Consider the following 17,339-nt stretch of genomic DNA (forward strand, 5'->3'; position numbering starts at 1 on the left):
GAAATAACGCATGAAATTTTCAGATAAGGCGATTTTTGATGTCATGACTTAAATCTCTATCGGAATATGTAAAAATGTCACCGTTAGCGCATCCTGTTTTCGAGGAGATGTGAAACGCACACGAACATCACACAAATAAATACACATCCAAGTTCAGAGGTATAGAGATATAGATAGATGACGGGCACAGTGAAGGTAAATAATCTGTAAGAAGGAACTGAAAATGCTGGTTTAAACTGAAGATGGACACAAAAAGCTGGAGTAAATCAGCGGGACAGGCAGCATCTCTGGAGAGAAGGAATGGGTGACGTTTTGGGTCAAGACCCTTCAAATAATCTGTCTATTCTCAGGATATGGGGAATCTAAATCTGGAGAGCGTGCATTTCATTCGCAAAGAGAAATATTTTGGGTTAAACTAAGGGGCATGTTTTACGACACAGAGGGTTCCGCAGGGGACAGTACTGAGGCCGCTACTCTTCATGATGTATATCAATGATTTGGATGGGGGAATTGAAGGCTTTGCAGCCAAGTTTGCAGATGATACAAAGATAGGTGGAGGGGCAGGTAGTGTAGAGGAAGCAGGAACACCGCAGAAGGCCTTGGACACATTTGGGAGAGTGGGCTGAGAAGTGGCAGATAAAATAGCAAAATGTGGAGTCATGTATTTTGGTAATAATAAAAACTTAAGACTATTTTCTAAATGGGGAGAGAAATCTGAAATCAGGGATGCAAAGGACGGTGCAGGATTCCCGAAAATTTAATTTGCAAGTCGAATCAGTAGTAAAGAAGGCAAATGCAATGCAAGCATTTATTTGGAGAGGGCTATATTACAAAAATAGGTATGTAATGCTGAGGCTTTATAAGGCACTGGTCAGACTGCATTTGGGCTCCATATCTGAGAAAGGAGGTGTTGGCATTGGAGAGGGTCCAGAGGAAGTTTACGAGAATGATCCCAGGAATGATTGCGTTAACATGTGATGAGCGTGTGAAGGCGCTGTGCCTGTACTCGCTGGGGTTTTGAAGGATGAGGGGAGAACCTCATTGAATCTTACCGCATAGTGAAAGGTCTGGATAGAGTGAATGTGGAAAGGATGTTTCCACTAGTGGGAGAGTCCAGGATCAGAGGCCTTATCCTCAGAATAAAAGGACATACCTTTAGAAAGGAGAAGAGGATGAATTTCTTTAGTCAGAGGCTGGTGAATCTGTGGAATTAATTGACACAGATGGGTGTGGAGGCCGAGAATGGATATTTTTAAGGTATATATTTACAGATTCTTGCTTAGTAAGTGTGTCATAGATTAGGGGGTTGAGAGGGAAAGATAGATCAGCCAAGATTGAATGATGAAGTAGACTTGATGGGGCGAATGGCTTAAATCTGCTCCTTGATCTTATGAACATATGATGAACTTATGGTGGAATGAGCTGGCAGAAGTGTGGAGGTGGGTGCAATTGTAACAATCCAAAGATATTTGGACAAGTTCATGGAAACAAGATGCTAAGGCAAATGGGTTTAGCTTGACATCTTGGTAGTTTTAAATGAGTTGCATGAAAGGCCTGTTACCATATTGTATAAGTATCTGTATAGTCAGACTTAAAAATCTGGCATCTATTTAATCCTTTTTCCATCAATCATTCACATGATATAATTTTATTATGTCTACTGCTACATATGGCCCATGGAGACTGCTGAATCCAGGACCTTATGTTGCATCGTGGTGCTTCTAGTGGGGTCCATCAACCCCATCCTTGAATCCTGTTTGCAAAATATAACATATAACATATAACCATTACAGCAATTTACAGCACGGAAACAGGCCATCTCGACCCTTCTAGTCCGTGCCGAACACGTATTCTCCCCTAGTCCCATGTACCTGTGCTCAGACCATAACCCTCCATTCCTTTCCCGTCCATATAACTATCCAATTTATTTTTAAATGATAAAAACGAACCTGCCTCCACCACCTTCACTGGAAGCTCATTCCACACAGCCACCACTCTCTGAGTAAAGAAGTTCCCCCCTCATGTTACCCCTAAACTTCTGTCCCTTAATTCTCAAGTCATGTCCCCTTGTTTGAATCTTCCCTACTCTCAGTGGGAAAAGCTTATCCATGTCAACTCTGTCTATCCCTCTCATCATTTTAAGGACCTCTATCAAGTCCCCCCTTAACCTTCTGCGCTCCAAAGAATAAAGCCCTAACTTGTTCAACCTTTCTCTGTAACTTAGTTGCTGAAACCCAGGCAACATTCTAGTAAATCTCCTCTGTACTCTCTCTATTTTGTTGACATCCTTCCTATAATTAGGTGACCAAAAGTGTACACTATACTCCAGAATTGGCCTCACCAATGCCTTGTACAATTTTAACAGTACATCCCAACTTCTATACTCAATGCTCTGATTTATAAAGGCCAGCACACCAAAAGCTTTCTTTACCACCCTATCTACATGAGATTCCACTTTCAGGGAACTGTGCACAGTTATTCCAAGATCCCTCTGTTCGCCTGCATTCTTCAATTCCCTACCATTTACCATGTACGTCCTATTTTGATTTGTCCTGCCAAGAGGTAGCACCTCACATTTATCTGCATTAAACTCCATCTGCCATCTTTCAGCCCACTCTTCCAACTGGCATACATCTCTCTGTAGACTTTGAAAATCTACTTCATTATCCACAACCCCACCTATCTTAGTATCATCTGCATACTTACTAATCCAATTTACCACACCATCATCCAGATCATTGATGTACATGACAAACAACAGTGGACACAACACAGATCCCTGTGGCACCCCACTAGTCACTGGCCTCCAACCTGCCAAACAACCATCCACCATTACTCTCTGGCATCTCCCATTCAGCCACTGTTGAATCCATCTTGCTACTCCACCATTAATACCCAACCATTGAACCTTCTTAACCAACCTTCCGTGAGGAACCTTGTCAAAGGCCTTACTGAAGTCCATATATACAACATCCACTGCTTTACCCTCATCAATTTCCCGAGTAACCTCTTCAAAAAATTCAAGAAGATTAGTCAAACATGACCTTCCAGGCACAAATCCATGTTGACTGTTCCTAATCAGATCTTGTTTATCCAGATGCTTATATATATTATCTCTAAGTATCCTTTCCATTAATTTGCCCACCACTGACGTCAAACTAACAGGACCTCTTCTCTTTTTTTACCTATGTCGTTGGTACCTATATGTACCACAACCTCAGGCTCCTCTTCCTCCCATTTCAGGATATCTTGGACACGTTCAGACACATCCCTGACCCTGGCACCAGGGAGGCAAACTACCATCCGGGTCTCCTGTCTGCGTCCACAGAATCGCCTATCCGACCCCCTGCCTATAGAGTCCCCTATTACAATTGCCCTTCTCTTCTGTTCCTTACCCTTCTGAGCAACAGGACCGGTCTTTGTGCCAGAGGCCCGCCCGCTGTCGTTGCCCCCAGGTAGGCTGTCTCCCCCACCATTACTCAAACATGAGTACTTATTTTCAAGGTGTACAGCCACCGGGGTACTCACCAGTCCCTGCCTCTGCCCATTGCCCTTCCTAACTGTGACCCAGTTTTCTGTCTCCCGTGGTCTTGGAGTGACCACCTCCCTGTAACTCCTTTCTATGACCTCCTCGCTCTCCCTGAGCAAACAGAGGTCATCGAGTTGCTGCTCCAGGTTCCTAACACGGTTCCTTAGGAGCCCCATCTCGACGCATCTGGCGCAGATATGGACGTCTGGAGGGCACTCAGACTCCATGACCTCCCACATCTGACATCCAGAACAGTAAACTGCCCTGGCCCTCATTCTCCCCCTTATCCGAATACAATAAAGCCTTACCCGGGATACAAGCCAATCAGCTGCTTCCTCTAGTCCGTTCGACCAATCAGAGGCTTCCACCAGACTCCTTCTCTGGAAGTGAGATGGAACGTTGCAGATTTGGGTAACTCCTCCTCGCACCAACGGCTCCCCGGGCCTCTGTAGATGCAAGCCCCGCGCTGCTTTTATACTCAAAGCTCCAGGTAACTGCTCCTCGCACCAACGGCTCCCCGGGCCTCTGTAGAAGCAAACCCCGTGCTGTTTTTATACTCAAAGCTCCAGGCAACTCCTCTTCGCACCAATGGCTCCACGGGCCTCTGTAGAAGCAAGCCCCGCGCTGTTTTTATACTCACAGCTCCAGGTAACCAGGCAATATGTCCACCCAAATTAAGTTGTTCTTAGAGTGTGTTCTTCATTGCTCTTTTCAGGATTCCCAGAATGTTAAGTGTTTTGTCAGCACTTTCACCTCACCCCCACCAACTGTTACAAAGTATTCTTAAGAGAAATCACCTCTTTGTTATGAAGTGTATGACATTCTATCTCTTTCCCCCATCCCCCATTCCCTCTTCCACATGGCTATTATGAAGAGAGGTCACACACTTTCATGAGCCTGCATAGAAAGACTTGACTGTTGCTCGCTTAATCATGGAAGTTAATGAGTCACTGATTGCCTCGGCGGTCTTTTTGAGATACACAAAATAAAAATTACACAGTAAAACGAACAATTTTAAATAGCCATCTTGTCCTGAGAAATAAAACTAAATATTGAGGACTAGATGTGGGTTAATTTTCTTTCTGTTATTTATCCTTGAACTAGTAAATTCATGCTGTGAATTCCTCTGCATTTAGTTCCATTTGAAATAAAAGTTGCCTGTTTCGTTTGACTCGTTATGTCTTGTCTTGTACGTGAAGTTATCTTCAACCAATACCAGACTTGGTATTTGCATGGACTCGATAGATGCCAGATATCAGGGGGCTGGAACATAGTGACTGTTTTACCTGTTGTCCCTGAAGGGGATCTACTATTATCCACTGCAATTGCTCCACTCTTTTAGTTAAGTATGATTGTACTTGTGTATGTAGCGATTGATTGGATGGCATGCAACGCAGTTTTTCACTGTATCTAGGTGCACATGACAATAAAAATAAACTAGAAGTTTTGGTTGGAATTTAAAGTTTCTGTTGGTATTAAAACCACATACATTCATTTAAAAAAAAAATAAAAAATCCTAATCTTGCTATACCAAGTTGGGTGACAGAGTCACAGTCATACTTCACGGAAACACCCTTGCTGAACAGGGTGGCCAAATCTGAACACAATACTTAAAGCATAGCCTTGCCCATGTTTTGTACTACTGTAACATAACGTCCCAACTTCAGGACTCAATTCTCTGAATGCCCATCTATCTGTGACAGGGAACTTGTACGTACACTTGATCCCTTTGCTCTATCACACTCCCCAGGGCCCCACCGTTCACTGTGAACATCTTGGCTCTGGTTTCATGTCCCAAAATGCAATACCCCAAACGTATCTGAATTAAACTCCAATTGCAATTTCATGGTCCAGCTAATCAAGATATTGTTGTGATTCTTGAAAATCATCTTTAGTGTTTGGGATACCACCTTCATTAGTGTAACCTGCAAGCTTACTAATCATGCCTTGTACATTGTAATCCAAATCGTTGATGTAAATGATAAACATCAATGTGCCCATCACCGACATGTGATTTGATGTTTAGACAATAGACAATAGGTGCAGGAGTAGGCCATTCAGGCCTTCGAGCCAGCACCGCCATTCAATGTGATCATGGCTGATCATCCCCAATCAGTACCCCGTTCCTGCCTTCTCCCCATATCCTATGACTGCTATCTTTAAGAGCCCTATCCAGCTCTCTCTCGAAAGTATCCAGAGAATCGGCCTCCACCTGAGGTAGAGAATTCTGGCAAAGCACTGCATTGATTTAGGAATGAATGAAAACTAAGTTCCAGGCTAAGTTCTCCACAGATGCTGAAGAGGCAGATGTTCTCTATTTGCCATTGTGAGTGCTGTTTAAATTATCCACAAGACCAGTTCCAAAAACATCATTTAGCACGATGCAATCTATTACACTGACATTCTGATGAAACACTGATTTTGCACTGTAGTCTAGCATGGAAGTAATGCCTGCAGTGTGTGTCATATGCTAACTCGTCAAACCTAGCTCCCTAATGTGAGGGTAGCCCTCAACATAGTTCTGTTACTTGTGTTCTCTATTGCCCACATTTGGAAAACAGCAATGTGAATAGGAAATATATTTTCTTTATGTGTGTTGCTTGATCAGTTTTCTGGAATTGGTTGCATTTAGGTAGAAATATTTCATCACAAATATGTCTAGAATGTGGCTCCCTGCTATACGCAGTCGCAGAACTGCACCCATCTGCGGATGAGAGCAATTCAAGGGAAACCTGAATCTTCTTATTGAAAGATTTATCTAGTCTATTTCCTGCTGTTACTGATCTTTCTCACGAATCATAAACTTTAACCAAGCAAACCTAATGCCAAATATGTTTGTATCCAGCCAAGACCTAACCATGACCTTTTTCATTGCATTCCCTAAGCGTCTATCTTCCACGGATCTTTATCTGCTACTTTCTTAACATGCTGTTCTCCTGTTGGGACTGCAGCCTAGCATGTGAATGATATTCCTTTTTAACAGTGTACATTGTAGATGGACATGAAGAATAACTATGTGCAACTCTAAGCCTTGATTGTCCAGCTTCAGAATGTCCATTGCACCAGGAGCGGCTGCATTGACAGGCAACAATGGGGGATCTGTCAGAATGTTGGTGATAGGACCTTGCCTGCTGCCTCCAGAGAGAGGACAACAAACTTGCTCTTCTTAATCACTGACAATTACTGGGGATGCGTATCAACATTCCCAATAAATCATTGCAGTAGCAGATCACTAGTGTCCATTGATCAGCGCCCTCCATTATCCCGTACATCCTACATTGCTATCCAAACCCACAATGACAACCGTTGTTAAGTTTGCATGATAAAAATCATATCTATTACTTTAGGTGACATTTTCCAGTTATGGGATGGTAATTAAAATGTGGAAAAGTGCCCATGCAACACTATACTACTGCACCACCTCTCCCTACCCTCGAAGAACTGAAATCATATAGCATAGGTATGGGCCTTTTGATGAACCTTGGTAACCATAAAGTAATCATATTTACTAATCTCATTTACCATCACTTGGCCCATAGCCTTTTGTTTCAATGCAATGTAAATTTTGTCAGATTACCTGCCTGCACCACCACCTCAGGTTGTGTGTTTCAGACTAACTGCTCTGAGTGAAAAATTCCTCCTCGGAATCCCACTAAGAATTGTTTCTTACTTTAAAGCTCTGTCTTCTGATTTTTGGTGTCTCTGTTATGAGGGAAATAAATCTCGCTCTGTATGGCTGCACAGGGCTGCACTCAACAAGTTGGTAGAAAAATAAAATGGATTAAACAATGTTGGTGAAATAACAAATGCAGATAATTATCAGACATAAGTATTAGTATCCTAAATAATTCTAACTAAAAACTAAATTACCCATCTTTCTGTGTCATGTTAGCTGTTTTAATTATGTACTTTTTTATAGTGTTATTCTTTTTATATTTAACAGGTTAGTTCATTATGAAGGTGGTGCAGTGTGCAGCCATGCCAGGTCCTTGTGGCGATTGGAGCCATTACGCATCAGGTAAGGATTGTTGCTTCTTGGCAAAGTGAATTCCTCCTTATTTTGAGTAAATATCTAAGTTGCATTTGTTTATTAGATTAACAAGGGAAAAGTAGGATGGCAGTAATAATGAACTTTTTCCTGAAGTATTCCAGAAAATATAAGCTAAATGAATAAAGGAAACATGAAAAATATGTATCAAATAAATACATATATTACATGTAATTATGAACCACTGAAACCACAACTGGAATATATTGTACAGGCCTCTTTATTCAAGAATAGGAAGCAAATGGTAGTTCGGAAATGTCCTCATTCTTCATGCCCTCCGCCACCATAGATGAGGCTCGCACCAGGGTCTCATCCATACCACGCAACACTGCTCTCTCTCCCCATCCCCGCACTCGCAACAAGGGCAGAGTCCCCCTGGTCCTCACCTTTCACCCCACCAGCCGACAAATACAGCACATAATCCACCGCCATTTCCACCACCTCCAACGTGACCCCACCACTCGCCACATCTTCCCATCTCCCCCATGCCTGCCTTCCGCAAAGACCGCTCCCTCCGCAACTCCCTTGTCAATTCTTCCCTTCCCTCCCGTACCACCCCCTCCCCGGGCACTTTCCGTTGCAACCGCAAGAAATGCAACACCTGTCCCTTCACCTCCCCCCTCGACTCCATTCAAGGACCCAAGCAGTCGTTCCAGGTGCGACAAAGGTGCGAACTGTATCTCCTCCAACCTCATCTACTGCATCCGCTGCTCTAGATGTCAGCTGATTTACATCGGGGAGACTAAGCGGCAGTTGGGCGATCGTTTCGCTGAACACCTCCCCTCAGTCCGCAATAACCTACCTGAACTCCCGGTGGCTCAGCACTTCAACTCCCCCTCCCATTCCCAATCCGACCACTCTGTCCTGGGTCTCCTCCATTGCCAGAGTGAGCAACACCGGAAATTGGAGGAACAGCACCTCATATTCCGCCTGGGCAGCTTGCATCCTGATGGCATGAATGTTGAATTATCCCAATTTTGCTAGCCCTTGCTGTCTCCTCCCCTTCCTTAACCCTCGAGCTGTCTCCTCCCATCCCCCCGCCCTCGGGCTCCTCCTCCTCCCCTTTTCCTTCCTTCTCCCCTCCCACCCCCCATCAGTCTGAAGAAGGGTTTCGGCCCAAAACGTCGCCTATTTTCTTTGCTCCATAGATGCTGCTGCACCCGCTGAGTTTCTCCAGCAATTTTGTGTACCTTCGATCTTCCAGCATCTGCAGTTCCTTCTTGAGCAAATGGTAGCCACTGGTTGGGGTGTCAAGAAACGGGTGCAGAGTCTCAAAGTAAAGGACAATAGACAATAGGTGCAGGAGTAGGCCATTTGGCCCTTCGAGCCAGCACTGCCATTCAATGTGATCATGGCTGATCATCAACAATCAGTACCCTGTTCCTGCCTTCACCCCATATCCCCTGACTCCACTATGTTTAAGAGCCCTATCTAGCTCTCTCTTGAAAGCATCCAGAGAACCTGCCTCCACCGCCCTCTGAGGCAGAGAATTCCACAGACTCACCACTGAGAAAAAGTGTTTCCTCGTCTCCGTTCTAAATGGCTTACTCCTTATTCTTAAACTGTGGCCCCTGGTTCTGGATTCCCCCAACATCGGGAACATGTTTCCTGCCTCTAGTGTGCCCAAGCCCTTAACAATCATATGTTTCAATGAGATACCCTCTCATCCTTCTAAACTCCAGAGTGTACAAGCCCAGCTGCTCCATTCTCTCAGCATCTGACAGTCCCGCCATCCCGGGAATTAACCCTGTAAACCTACGCTGCACTCCCTCAATAGCGATAATGTTCTTCCTCAAATTAGGGGACCAAAACTGCACACAATACTCCTGGTGTGGTCTCACTAGGGCTCTGTACAACTGCACAAGGACCTTTTTGCTCCTATATTCTATTCCTCTTGTTATAAAGGCCAACATGCCATTCGCTTTCTTCACTGCCTGAGATATGAAAGAGGACTCTTCGTAAACTGCCTGAGGACTGAGATATGAAATTCCTTTGCTCAGAGAATAGTGAAACGTTGTACTTCTCTGCTCCAGAGTTGAAGAGGCTTAGTTGCTGAATATATTACAATCTGAAGTTGATGAATTTCGAACTTTATCGTTGGGTTTTAAGCTACCAAAGCGGAATATGAGGTGCTGTTTCTCCAGTTTGAGGGGTGGTTTCACCCTAGCACTGGAGGATGCCCAGGTCAGAAAGGTCAGTGTGGGAATGGGAGGGATAGTTAACTGGAAGATCCAGCAGGCCTTGGCAAACCAAGCACAAGTGTTTGGAATGGACAATGGTATGAACATTGAATTCTTCAATTTTAGGTAACTAACCTACAAATAACCCCTCCTGTTTGTCTCCCTGCTCTTCCATGGATGCAGGCCCATTTCTCCCTTTTCTCTCGCCCTTTTCCCCTTCCACCCATAAGCCTTCCTCTGACTTCCCATTTCATGCATCTTATCTCACAGCCTTTTGTCTTCTCATCTCTGGACTTTACCCATCCATCTGTCAATTAAAATCTCTCACCCTTATCCACCTAAAACTTCCAGGCATTGTGCAGTGCACAACCCTCTTCCAGTTTTCTTCTATCTACTACAATCAATCTGAAGAAGGGTCCTGACTCAATACATCACTAATCCATGTACTCCATCCCTGTACTACATCATGGCTCACTGTGTGTAGTTCCCATTATCCTGCAGCCCTCCTAGAGGCACAACATTTGCCACACTCTGGTCTTCTGGCACCATACCTGTATTTAATGACGGCTCGTAAATAACAGCCAGGTCACCTCCCTAGCTTCCCTCAGTGTCCTCAGATATATCTGATCAGGTTTGGGAGATTTGATTACTTTCATATCATCAGGACCTTCAGCACCTCTTCGACCATATTACTGATTGCTCTCAAAACACTTCCATTGACTGCCCATTCTCCTTCTTGCGTTTGAGGCAGCAGAAGTTATGTAACACCCTCCAGGCGCTGTAGCCACTTCAATGTGCTGTTCCTCATGTATTACTCTACAGCAAAAACAGAGGAGAAATATATTGAGAACACCCATTTCCTCAGTTGGCCACTTTGCTGCAGAAGGGTCTTGACCCAAAACATCACCATTCCTTCTTGCCAGAAATATAGCCTGTCCCGCTGAGTTACTTCAGTATTTTGTGTCTATGGCCACTTTGATTCCCACTCTCTCTGGTTACCCTTTTTCCCTTTATGTACATAAAATCCCTTGGGATTATCCTTTCTGCTATGTTAGAGCTACGTCCTATCCCACTTTTGTCCTTTTTTAGCTTGCTCCTTTGTAGATTTCATCCTTGAAGTTTTCTATGTAATATTGGATAGCACAGTGGTGCAGCTGGGGGAACTGCTGCCTCACAGCGTCAGCGACAAGAGTTCGATCTTGACCTCGGGTGCTGTCGGTGTGGAGTCTGCACGTTCTCCTGTGCCCACGTGCTCCGGTTTCTTCCCACACCCCAAAGATGTGTGGATTTGTCCGTTAATTGGTTTCTATAAATTTACCCAAGCGTGAATTACCTCAAGTGGATGAGAAAGCGGGATGACAGAACTAGTGTGCATGGGCAAATGATGGTCAGCATGAGCCCGGTGTGCAAAAAGGCCTGTTTCCATGCTGTATCTCTAAACTAAGTATATTGAAGACTTGGATGCCAGGTACAGGTATGATTATGAGCAGGACAGTTTTATTTAATTTTAGTCAATTTTATTTAATTTTATTCTTAGAAATGTGAGTTGCCATCTGTTTTCTAAAGGATTAATGTTGTTCCAACAGCTGGAGTGGTAGCCACATGAAATGGGGTCAGTCTTTCCGTATTCGTCATGTTACCACAGGCAAATATTTGGGCCTGGATGAAGAGAAAGGGCTTTTACTCTTTGAACAGGAGAAATCAAACATCAAAATCACTTCATTTTGTTTCCGAATCTCAAAGGTGAGAGAAAATTGAGAAAGAAAGGAATTAATTTTCAGATACAAATTTATGTCAATCTTCACATAAGTTTTTAGTCTAGACAGAGATCATTATTCATTCTTGGTTTTGAGTTAGTTGATTGTGGGTGACAATATTTGTATGCTGCTCCATTCAGAATGCGTGATTTAAACTGGATATTCATTCTCGATGCTGCATATCACTTGCATGCTTTGGAGGATGAGGACCCCCTTTCATAATAATGAGAAGTACAAACTTGTACCACAAGGGTACTTGTGGTACAAGCTCAGATCATGCTTCACTTGATTTTATATCACTGGATCAGAAGGAAGCTTGATTAAAGTTCATTTTCTCATAATCAGGCATGAGATAGATCTTGATTAAAGTACCAGATCTAAACTTGTTTGGCCTACTTGCTCAAGTTTTGTAGATTCTGGCCCATTCCTTTTCATTGCTTGGCATTCCCTCTTATCCTTTGTCTTTCATTCCAAACTTCTATTCACTTAATTAACCTCTCATAACTGCGTCCAATATTGTTTTCTGGCTTGGATTATGCCATTCCCTGACGGTTCACAATTTTATTTCCCTTCAAGTGCCATGGCCTATATATATCAGACATTTCCCCTCATAATTTTAAGAGGGCTTTAGTAGATAGGGCAGAATTGATGATCCTTAAGCTATCTTGGGTAGACAAAAAATGCTGGAGAAACTCAGCGGATGAGGCAGCATCCATAGATGCTGCCTCAAACGCTAAGTTTCTCCAGCATTTTTTGTCTACCTTCGATTTTTCCAGCATCTGCAGTTCTTTCTTAAACTTAAGCTATCTTGAGTCTGTGTGTATGTGAGAGTATTTAAAAACATGGTGTGCCTGCTCTCCTTTCATGATTCCAATTTTTATTATCTCTATCCTCTTGCTTTTTAAGCTATGGTTATTTCAGTTGGATGTTAAAGGAATATGTGTTACTTGCATAATTATTCTTGTGATAGATTCTGTATCGAGTTGAATAATTCTCTATGGGTTGTTCACCACATGATTCAGACCATATTTCTTCAGGTTTAATGTTCAATCTCCCGGGTACAAAATGAGTTCTGACATAATGTGCTTGTGTAACTCAGTGGGTCAGACAGGAAAAGCCTGGCAAGTGATAGATGGATATGGGTGAGGGGAAGATTTTGATAGACAGATGGTTGGATAAAGGGTATAGATTAATATACAATAGGTGTGAAATAAGGATAGTAGAATTGTGAAGGCAGGGGAAAAGACGGGTGGAATGTGAGGGAGAGGGGACAAAAGGGTCTGAGTCCAAGTGGCACACAGATGCTCATATTCCACTTGGATAGTTTGCAATCTACCGCTATGAACATTAAAATCATCCAAAGTAATGGCCATTATCAAGAATATAAATGCAAGAACAAATATAAACGCATAATAATGAACAAATTATCCTCATACAAATCACTTAACATTGTAAATATTGAAATAGGACTGAAACTAATTTTGCGCTTTCTTAGGATAAAATCGATACATCTCATAAAAGGGATGTAGAAGGCATGGGAACCCCTGAGATCAAGTACGGTGAGTCGATGTGCTTTGTCCAACATGTGAACAGTGGACTTTGGTTGACGTATGCAGCAGCTGATACCAAAACAGTCCGCTTGGGACCTTTGAAGAGAAAAGTAAGTACATCTTCTAGCCAATTACACTTTTAAGGCTGAAATACAATTACAAAGCTTGTAACCCATTATTTAACCAAAAGATCCTCCCTTGGAAAGTGACCATTTTGTTAGTTTATGCTTTAAATTTAATGAGATATGTGCTATGTGTTTCACATCAGATTAAAGGCCTTTAACAAGATTCCATTAGTCCAAAATGTTCGGGCCCATGGGATCCCGTGCAAGTTGGCAAAATGTCTTGGCAATAGGAGACAGTGGGTCAGGTGGAAGGTTGTTTTTGTGATTGGATACCTGTGACTAGTGATGCTCCACAGGGATCAGTGCTGGGACCCTTGTTTATACGGGAATGATTTAATGTGGATGTAGAAGACATGATCAGCATGTCTGCAGATGATATGGAATTATTGAGGAGTACTAAGGAGGCTAGGTTGGGGGGAATATTACGGAACAGAGGGACTTCGGTGTGGAAATTCCAGGACTTTGACCAGAATTACTTTAACCAATTTTGAAAGTGACATTATATTGTCTGAAGAAAGGTTTTGGCCCGAAACGTTGCCTATTTCCTTCGCTCCATAGATGCTGCTGCACCCGCTGAGTTTCTCCAGCTTTTTTGTGTACCTTATATTGTTCAAAATGATTATCAATGTGATTTACTTTAGGTTATGAGAAGCAAATAACTGCAGATAGTGGAAATGTGAAAACAAATGCTGGAGGTACCCATTAATTTTGTTGATTATGATCACTAATTTGAAATGTTGAGTCCATTTCTCTCCAAATGCTGCCGGGCCTGCCTTGTATCGCCAGCATTTTCTGTTTTTATTCCATGTTACATTGACCTGTGACTGGAAAAAAACTGCACTCTGTGAAATGGGCAAATCTCCTCTATTGTATGTTTGAGTTGTACTGTCCTAGTGTGTATACACTGCTCTGAATATGAAATTCTGTGACATTTGAGCATTGACTACTTGGATTAAGTATAAGCATCTAGCAACGGACTTTTTTAAGTCCTATTAAAAATACAGGAGAGACAGATAAAAATGTATCTTTGCAAAGTAGATCTTTCTAAAATAAATAACCATTGAAAGAAATGTTGTTTTAGGCTATACTACACCAAGAAGGACACATGGATGATGCACTTTCACTGTCACGTTCGCAACAAGAGGAATCCCAGGCTTCACGAATGATTTATAGCACAGGCGGCCTTTTCAACCAATTCATTAAGTAGGTCCACTTGAATGAAAGAAAGAACATTTTGGAAGCACACTGTCAGTCCAAATCAGTAAAGAGTTTATTTAAATGTTAGGGTGGATTTTAAGAGTTTATTCTCTAAACAAATAATGATTGACATATTGCCGGCTTACAAAATGTTGTCATCTTATAATACTGCTTGACGTAGCCAATTGAAGCACTTTTTTAACTTCTGTTGGATAATTCTACATGATTGTATTATATCACAAATGACTGAAATTCAAAACAATCTTTTGTCTGGTCAAAATGTATTTATTTTAGAAGGATTATTATTATTAGCAGGATTCTGATTAAATATTCACTACTTTATTCAATACTGAAAATATTTGTAGAAATGGCCAAATATTTTTATTGGAGCCCAAAGTTGGCTGTGGAATATTTAGAATAGTAGTTTTCAGAATTGATCTCCTATATTTACTGTACTTTGTATTTTTTTTTAATGAAGTGGTCTAGATATGCTAAGTGGAAAGAATAAGTCTTCAGCTCCAGTATCCTTACCTATTGATACAATAGTGCTGAGCCTTCAGGATCTGATCAACTACTTCCAACACCCCGAAGAGGAGCTTGCTCATGAAGAGAAGCAGACCAAATTACGCTCACTCAAAAATAGGCAGAATTTATTCCAGGAAGAGGTAAGAAAACAATATTTTTGAATAGGAACGATTAATGGGTGAAATTGTGTAGTTTCGGAAGTAATGTAAAGAAACAACAGGCAACATGGCTTACACCCCTCAATTTCATTTCCAGAATACTGATTTCAACTCTAATATTTACCCATGTGTGAAGTAATTGATAGTGCCCTACCTTATTATTCAGGGCCTCCATTTATAGTAATTGGCACAATCGATGTAAATGCAAATTAAATTCTCCATCATGCACTGGTACTTTAAAGAAGTCCTCCATGTACCCACTTGGGTGTCAGTTCACCCAGAGATGCGTCAGACATAAGGGTTAGTGTGGTGTATCAGGAAGAAAATAGCTGGCACTATGTGTGCATTGGGATTGTACAATGAATACATTTAATTTACTTTCAACTATTTTATTTTCATCATGTAATTCAGTACTGATTATATTTGAACAAAGGAAGAGAGAAGTTGGGTGAACTGGTGAGAGTGGAAAAGGAACACAGGGGTAGTGGGTTACTTGAAATTAGAAAATCCAATTTTCATCTGAACATTGCAGTGAAATTGGATGCACAATGTGGTCCAACCCATCATCCATAAAGCTACCAAGAGGCATGATGGTGGCTTCACATAGAGTTTATATGTTGTTAGATAAACAAATCAATTTCTTGGAAATTCAGTGGAAGCCCCAAAAGGTACAAATCTGCAACCAGAGTAATTGTGGTTGTCACAGAGGAATCATGATGTAATTGTTGGTTGTATATTGTGTTATATTTTAGGGCATGATTCAACGGGTGTTGGATTCCATTGACCGAATGAACATGTATAACAGCGCAGCTCATTTCTCTGAGTTTGCGGGAGAAGAAGCAGCTGAATCTTGGAAAGAAATTGTTAACCTTCTTTATGAACTGTTAGGTAAGGAACATAAACACAATACTGTGATGGAAAATATTTAATTTTTCAGTCTCCACCATGACAGTTAGGACCAGTAGTCTTATAGTTAAGTTACTGAACTAGCAGCCAGTGATCACAAAGGCATTCTGAGTCCTACTGAAAAGTTCGGGTAACATATTCAGCTATTTGAACAAATCTGGAACTAAAGCCAGCCCTGGTAACGATAAACATAAAATTTCTAGATTATCAATTAACCAATAAGCACGAGGGAAGGAAATGCACCTTCCTTATCTGATCCAGCCTAGTTGTGATTATATCTCTGATATAACTGTATTTCCTTTTTGGTTATTTGTCTCTTAATATATTGTAGAACCTATTTGCATTTGATAGACAACAAAAAGGATTTCAATAAATCCTGTGTTTACGTTAATTTAGCTTGTTATCGTTGTTTATCCTATTTTCACTAAAGCAGATTGTCTTATTATTTATTATTTATCTCTGCTGTTTGAGCACAAATTACCTTCCATTCTTTGTAATATTATAAAGCTATATACATTTTAAAACGATACCTTGGTCATGATGTCTTTTGCGGTGTTCTGTGATCATGCTAGGTGCTATATAAATGCAAGCCTGTTCTCGATTATTTTCAAGAGACCCACTGCTCTTCCACTTTCCCCCAAACTTGCTTGTTCAATTATCCCTCCTTAAAATAATTTTTACATTTCATTAATCATGTATTTTCCCTTTTTTATAGCTGCTCTCATCCGTGGAAATCGTAGAAATTGTGCTCTCTTTTCCGATAACCTTGACTGGTTGGTCAGTAAACTGGATCGACTGGAAGCTTCTTCAGGTACCTTACTGCAATCATTTTTATACTGGAGGCTCACCTTAGCCAATACTTGGCAGCAAAGCATGTTTTGGTTTTGCTATTGTACAATGTTTGTGACAACTATAGACAATAGGTGCAGGAGTAGGCCATTACCTATTGTGTATTGTCTATTTCAACAACGAATTTCTAAGTTGCTTCTACGACAAAGGCAAACCTCATCATAGTGTTTCTTCATCTGCATCTGTGCTGGAATGATTCTAGCTCTAAATCTTCATGTTGTTGTTAAGTTTTCACAATTTGATTCTACATCCACATTAAATCTTGCTGTCAAACAGAGGGCTCTGTACTTCACCAATTAAGGAAATATTTTTGTAAATCTCTGACTCACTTCAGTAGTTTGACAGCTCAATACAAGAACAGAGTTTAAGAACTGTCTAGGATGGAACTGCAGACAGACACAAAATGCTGGAGCAACTCAACGGGACAGAGCATTTCTGGAGAGAAGGAATGGGTCACGTTTCGGGTCGAGACCCTTTCTTCGGAGTCTCGACCCGAAAAGTCACCCATTTCTTCT

General features: G+C 41.7%; 1 protein-coding gene across 5 annotated transcripts in view; it reads left to right on the forward strand.

The window, feature by feature from the left end:
* LOC129714278 (ryanodine receptor 1-like) overlaps nucleotides 1-17,339 on the forward strand; it is a 525,269-nt gene that overhangs the window by 96,652 nt on the left and 411,278 nt on the right. For all 5 annotated transcript variants that reach the window (XM_055663830.1, XM_055663832.1, XM_055663834.1 and 2 more), the window contains exons 9-15: nucleotides 7,473-7,547; nucleotides 11,344-11,500; nucleotides 13,010-13,174; nucleotides 14,271-14,392; nucleotides 14,865-15,051; nucleotides 15,822-15,957; nucleotides 16,691-16,786. In XM_055663830.1, coding sequence (XP_055519805.1) covers nucleotides 7,473-7,547; nucleotides 11,344-11,500; nucleotides 13,010-13,174; nucleotides 14,271-14,392; nucleotides 14,865-15,051; nucleotides 15,822-15,957; nucleotides 16,691-16,786 — 938 coding nt within the window. The remainder of the gene's footprint in view (nucleotides 1-7,472; nucleotides 7,548-11,343; nucleotides 11,501-13,009; nucleotides 13,175-14,270; nucleotides 14,393-14,864; nucleotides 15,052-15,821; nucleotides 15,958-16,690; nucleotides 16,787-17,339) is intronic.

Source organism: Leucoraja erinacea, chromosome 38, assembly GCF_028641065.1.
Source record: "Leucoraja erinacea ecotype New England chromosome 38, Leri_hhj_1, whole genome shotgun sequence".
In the NCBI taxonomy this organism is placed as follows: Eukaryota; Metazoa; Chordata; class Chondrichthyes; order Rajiformes; family Rajidae; genus Leucoraja; species Leucoraja erinaceus.